General features: G+C 39.6%; 1 protein-coding gene across 3 annotated transcripts; it reads left to right on the forward strand.

Moving 5' to 3' along the window:
• The first annotated feature begins 865 nt into the window (after positions 1–865).
• sinhcafl (SIN3-HDAC complex associated factor, like) lies at positions 866–5,701 on the forward strand. 3 transcript variants are annotated; one of them, XM_053444567.1, is made up of 6 exons: positions 866–989; positions 2,085–2,245; positions 2,354–2,453; positions 2,552–2,666; positions 3,278–3,431; positions 3,540–5,701. In XM_053444567.1, exons 2-6 carry the CDS (start codon positions 2,118–2,120, stop codon positions 3,706–3,708), a joined length of 666 nt encoding a protein of 221 aa, XP_053300542.1. In that variant the 5' UTR covers positions 866–989; positions 2,085–2,117; the 3' UTR covers positions 3,709–5,701. The 3 variants fall into 3 exon arrangements, with proteins under 3 accessions (XP_053300542.1, XP_053300710.1, XP_053300623.1); XM_053444735.1 differs by having other exon boundaries at positions 3,281–3,431; XM_053444648.1 differs by lacking the exon at positions 866–989 and adding an exon at positions 1,008–1,029.
• Positions 5,702–6,659: the final 958 nt, after the last annotated feature.

A 6,659-nucleotide genomic window follows, 5' to 3' on the forward strand; every position in this document is an offset into this window, starting at 1 on the left:
AAGATAATACATGCATACTAAGCTGGTTGTCCACTTTTCTCCACTTATAATTTGTAGATAAGGATTCACAATTGTTATTTGCACTCCCGGTTTTAGTCTAAAGAGTTTCTTGGCCAATTATAGAAAAAAAAAAATATGATAATTGTTAGCTACATCACAAATGTAATAACTCGTCTCCACTTTGTATTTATTACTTCGAAAAATATCAACGAATTCCTCATTTCAACCCTGAGCCCTATTTCTCTCCACACCTAAACTCTCTGCTTTGCCCTGCAATAACTGAATTTGAACATCTTGTATTCATATTTTATTTATTTTGTCATATTTCCATCTACCTCATTACATTGTCTACTGCAACTATGCACCCTTGTCTCTTATTCATATAGTTTGTCATCTCTTGCATTCAGTCTGCAGTTTATAGGCTTGTTCTTTGTTCTATTATAGGTACTACTTTACTGTGCATCTTTTACTTAGTGAGTATGTACAGTTCTCTGTTTATCTATCTATCCAGCTCATAACTATAATCACTGTGAAACGCGTCACAGCATTCAAGTGATCTAGTCCGCAGATTGTTTCTTTGTGACCATTCAAACTGTTCTGTTGCGCTTTCTCAGCTGAGAACATGTAAACAAACTCTTTCGCGCCATTTCAGAGCGCTGTTTTTTCTTGAAAGCGTCCGGCCCGGTGGTTTGTGGGACTTTGAGTTTAACAGGAAGAGGTGGAACACCGGGAATAGCCGGAGCTCTCACGCTCGTTCAACTACACCTCCCGGCGTCCACTGCCGCCGAGGGGCTCGCGAGGACGACGGCAATTGGTTGGCCCCAGGTTCAAACTGAGCGGCTGCACTCCTTATATGGTCCGAGTGCGCGTAGCCCTTTCATTACGGCTCTTTATGCTAACGACATGCTAATGCCCAGCTGTATGCAGCGGTAGTAAGAGCATGCGCAGTGCGGGTCGAGGACACAGCGAAGATTCAAAGTTTCTGTCCGGTAAGTGCGCTTTTATATCTCTCGTAAGGAAATTACAACGGTGAGATTCCGCCGGTTTGCTCCGTGCGGGACAGATGCGTGAGTTTGCGTTTTAGCAGTAGCATGCCGTGTGCGTTACCGCGTGCTGCGAGCCGAGCGTGCGTAGAATAACCGACAATGGGATAACGTGGAAGTGAGCGAGAGCGTGGCGTGGCGGAGGTAGCATCATCGGCTAGCTAGCATGCTAACGGCTAACAACAATGAGCCGCGTTTGGCGCTCTTGCGGGTTAAAGTTTGACTTGAAAGGACACGACGGGTTCGACGCGACTTTTCGCGTTTGACCGACAACACGCACGCGCGGTGTCGAGTCGACAGCGGTGCGTTGTGTGGACGCGTGTTTTACTCGTATTTCGGCGAGCAGCCCGGTAGCTTTTTGTTTTACTTCTGAGAGCACCGCCGCCGCTTTTTGTTTGGAGTTTCCACCGCAGACACATCCACGACCAACGCGACACATAACGGCGGCTGCATAAACGACCGCTGAGCTTCACTCATCAGTAAAGTTTCTAATGCACTGATCCACGTTCAGCGCCGTAACATCGACGACAGTGAACGATAGTAAAACGTTACGTTGTTTTGTGGGTGTAACGTGCCTGTGAATCACCGCACGTTGACAGGACGGAGCTTGTGGAAGTTTGGGACTTTAACTGTTACCTAGCTTCCCGTGAATCTGTTTCTTCGACGACGCGACTGAACAACACGAGCATAAACCGAGTTTTATCATTTTAATGTTATGTGGGTTATTTATTCCTTTGATGTTCCTATGGCCTGGCTTTAAATTCCTGACATTCTTGGACGTTATTTGTTCTTCAATTTCGTTGTGTTCGGTTGTTGATCGTTGTTCATGCGTTGCTCTCAGCTAAATCGTGCTTTACATAAAACATTTTGAAGTTTTTAAGCGTTATAAATGACTTGTGATAGTGTGTGTGTGTGTGTGGCCGCGCTCGTGTAGGGACCGCCCCCTTCTCGGTAGTAGACATGCCAGCTGCCTGCAGACCGACACACGGTGTTTATAACCAACACAGGCACGGTTACCGAGCTTTGCTTTTTCGTTTGCAGGTTTTTGCCTGAACACAGGCCCACAAAAAGAATATGTTTGGCTTCCACAAATCGAAGATCTACCGGAGTAACGACGGCTGTTGCATCTGCAAGACCAAGTCCTCCAGTTCCCGCTTCACAGACAGCAGCCGATATGAAGAGACGTTCAGGCTCTGCTTTGGGTAAAGACACTCATTCAGTCATAACGTGCGTTTGTGTGATTATGATGTTTTTTTGGTTTATATTTCGGAATCCAAACTGAAGCTGTTTGGTTTTATTTACTTGTCCAGGCTTTCAGAGGATCGTATCGGGGACATCTGCAATGCCTGTGTGTTACTGGTGAAGCGCTGGAAGAAGCTGCCTCATGGTTCTAAGAAGAACTGGAACCATGTAAGTGACCTCTTCTCACTGTGCTGAGTCAGGGTTTTTTCCCCTCCCTGATCTTGAATTGTAAGTTGACTTGGATGTTTTTGCCTGACCTGACTCAGGTGGTGGATGCCAGAGCTGGGCCAGGCTTTAAGATGACCAAACCCAAGAAGATCAAGAACAGTGATGGGAAGAAGAAAAGCAAGCTAAAGAAGCTCCACAAGTTAAAGAGACAAAGTAAGTTGTTTTAAAATATTTACTAATATCCCCACATATGTTTAGAAATGTGTTTTATTCACTGACTTAAAACTAGTGATACAAGTGATTGTTGATTTAAAATATGTAGGTCACAGTGTCTGTTTTCTTCCCAGTGTCTAGAGGTGCATCTGGTAGTTCTTTGAGTTAGGGCACATTCTCTCTAACTGCATAATATCAGGGTTTGAGTAAATTTCAGTTTTTAGAAAAGTAATTTGCATGAATTTTAATAATAGACTGGTTTATTTTTTAATAGAAAAAATAACACTGATCTCCGGTGTGTGTGACGTGATTATTTTCTACTATGACACAAAACAAGACTTTTTGTGTTTTTAGCCGTTGGATAGTTTGAACAAGTTAATTTTTCAATAGTTGGTTCTATCAAATAAAAAAATTCTAAAATACATTCATAATATTTGATGACAAATTAAGAAAGATGTGAATTCTGAAATGACAGACAATATATTGATTGTTGTATTTGTATTTATTTGCTGCTGTTATTTAAACTTTTTTTTAAACTAAATTTTTTTGTCTCATCAGTTTGTCAAAGCCATCTTCCGACTATGTTTAAGCGTTTGTCTTCTGTTTCCAAGCAGACTCTGATGCCCACAGCACCACCTCCAGTGCGTCTCCTGCCCAGTCCCCGAGTTACAGCAACCTGTCAGATGATGGTTCAGACATCGAGTCCAAACAAAGACGCCCAACTCCCTCCACCTTCTCTTTCCTGGACAGAACCTACTGGAAGAGGTAAACTATAGCTTGAATTATCAGGGAAAATGTTACAGATTTGATGTTTATTTAGATTTTTAAGATTGATTACTCAAATTGTTTTCTTTTATTTGTACCCCCTATTAGGCAAAAAGTGTGCTGTGGGATTGTCTACAAGGGGCGGTTTGGAGAGGTCATCATTGATCCCCGACTCTTTAAGCCCTGCTGCAGTTCCACAAAACAGAAGACTCTGGTCTCCACACCAGTGTCCCCACACCTTCCAGACCCACTTCCTCCACAGCTCCCAGAAGCATGAATGAAACTTGGTGATTGCCTTTGTTGAAAATCCTCCAATAGGGTTGTCCACGGCATCCACCTGGAATTGTCTCCAGTGGCAGACCTCTAATCCCCACTCCCCCTGTTAGATCAGTTTGTTAGATATTTCTTTTGTACGTAATATTCCTTTCTAATATGGGTATTTTTTTAAACTTTTGTATAGTTAAATTTCTTTTTTTATATAAAAAGCAAAAAATTAAAAAAAAAATCTTCTCATGGGCATTAGTGTTATTTATAGAATGATGCAACACCTTTTGTTGAGGCTCCGTTTATGATTCTGTATTGTTTTTTGTTTTATGATTGTGTGATCAAATATCTGGTCACTTTTTTTTATATACATATCAAGACTGTTCCGTTTTCATAATTTGTCAAATTGTAAGTGTGCATGTGGGAGACACCAGCTCTTTCTAATACCAGCTGTTTTGCGTGTGTTGGAGTGGCTCTTCAACATGTTGCTGCGATGTTTTGTCCTTTATGTTTTGCTCAATGTGTGTGAGTCTGTAGGATTTCTAGTACACAGAGGGCTGTTGGTGACACCAGGGATCATTAGTACAACTGTCCTCTGAATAGGGATTTAATGTGTATAGATGAGAACAAATAATTTCTGACGTTTTCACATCTTAGGCATGCCATGAGTTTGAAACACCTTGTAATCTGTTCAGCAGTGGGTTCACATTGACTCAGAGTGATGTGGTTAGATCATGCATGCAGTACATTCCACGGCCTTCCTGGAATGACTAAAGCAGTGTATTTATTTCTTTTGTACAGCCTACAATGAAATGACAATGCATTTTGTAAAGCAAATGATTTTTTAAATGGATTTTGTAAATACAGTGTTTTGGCTCTTGGTAAATCTAAGCCCTTTTTCAAACCACTACTTCTGTAAAGAAACAGATTTTGAGGGTCTGAACAGCGCTGGAAACCTATTTTTACGCTAATTTAGCGAAGCTTTTAATCACATTTTCATGTCTCGTTATCTCAGGCACATTTCACTAAAGGCCTGCAAAGCTGTAGCCTATGCTTTGCAGAAAAATGTGTGAAAACTCTCAATTGCAGCATCAGTGGGCTGCAATGTTCCCTCTAATATTCTGTATATTTGTTCACTAACGGCATGCAAGGGTCAGAACTTACAGGAATCACATTGTGTTTTATGGCTTCTTAACATTTTGTAACGCGAATGCTGTCAAAGAAAATGTGAGATTATCAGCGCTGTGATTTACTCAGAAAAAGTTCAAACTATGCAGACATTATGATTGTGAGAATTTCTCTGGGATTTCTGTCACTTTTGCTGTATAAGTGTAAAGTGATGGATCCTTATTCAACCAAATTGACTTGTAAAAAGCATCAAGTATTTCAGCAATAACTTTACATTTTCCTAACCATGATTCATAATTGTCTGTTTATTTTCTATTTTAATGTTTCTCATATTGCACAGTTTTAGCCATGGTATGCTTACTGTCTCTCAAATTAATAGTGCATTGAAAACGGTTGATTTTTCTATCATATTCTTTTTATTTGCATTATTGTAACCAATTCCAAACTTCATGAATCGACAGGCGATGCTCTGTTGCTTAATATATAAACTTTTCTGCGGCAGGGTAGTTAAATAAATGCTGAACTTGTTATAATATTCGTATTAAAAGGAGAGATGCTGCTTCCTTTTAAGCTGGAAAATAAGCTTGTATTTTGTCCTTACGGAGTTGCCATATTGTTTGTGCGAGGTACATCTTTGGGATGTAAGATGTGCCTTAAATGAATTACCTGACTTTCATGTAATTTATATTAATTTATTACGAAACATTTTTTTCTTTTTACTGAAACTTATGAGACAACTGTTGTAGAACCTAGAAAGTCTGTTTTTATTTTGTGCACTTCTTTGGAACATGCAATGTAAATGTTTTTTATATGCTTTTTTTGTATACTGTACCACAAACTAGAACTGTATTGTAATAAAAGGAAAATCAACTCAAAAAGAAAAAAGATGTTTGTGCTTATGTTCACCAACAGGGGGCGGGCAAGAGCTGCACAGCAGACGTGTTTTTCAGTGAGCACATTCACCTGAGACCCTTCAAATGTAGAGTTTGTTTTGGTTATTTCAGTTTCACACATCACTTTTTAATTGTTTTTAACCACATGTATGACCATGTTAAGAACTCTGCTACATTGCTGCAGCATATACACCACATTGATAACTGGTAGGTTAAAACAAAATTGAAAATCCAGTGTTTTAAGATAAGGTGACTCGTTTTGAAGGCCTGAATTATTCATAAAAAACTGTTGTGACTGTCTTTGTGTCTACAGGGTCACAGTTATTTTATTTTCTCATATCTACCTCGTAACAGTTTGAATTAGCCACTTGTTATCTGTTCGATGCCAAATAAAACCACACTAACAGAATGTGATTGACTTGTGTGTGATCTTATTGTAAATACTTTCACTAACAGTTTATTGACATGTCTGTATTTATCCCACTTTGCTCTGAGGCTAACGTAAACGTATTTCCCGCTAGAATTGTCACATTTACGATTTACAGAGGGTAATTAAACGCAGCGTTAGAGCCATTGTGATAAACTTGCGTTGTCTAGCAACCACGTTTGGTGCCATTCTCGAAGTAGCTCGTAGCTAAGTTAGATACATGGACTAAGATCACGACTGTTGTGTGTATGTATTGTGAGTATGTGTTGTTTGTATGCATTGTAAGTATGTAACGTGTGTGTGCATATACTGTGTGCATGTATTGTTAGTCTGTATTGTGTGAATGTTTTGTAAGTACGTATTATGTGTATATATTGAGTTTGCACTGTGAGTATGTATGATCTGTGCCTATTGTGATTTTGTATTGTGTGTACGTACTGTGTTTATATATTGTGTGTATCTATTGTGTGTATGTTTTGTGAGTATGTATTGAGTACATATTGTGTGTATGTACTG

Source organism: Pleuronectes platessa, chromosome 1 (genome assembly GCF_947347685.1).
Source record: "Pleuronectes platessa chromosome 1, fPlePla1.1, whole genome shotgun sequence".
Taxonomy (NCBI): Eukaryota; Metazoa; Chordata; class Actinopteri; order Pleuronectiformes; family Pleuronectidae; genus Pleuronectes; species Pleuronectes platessa.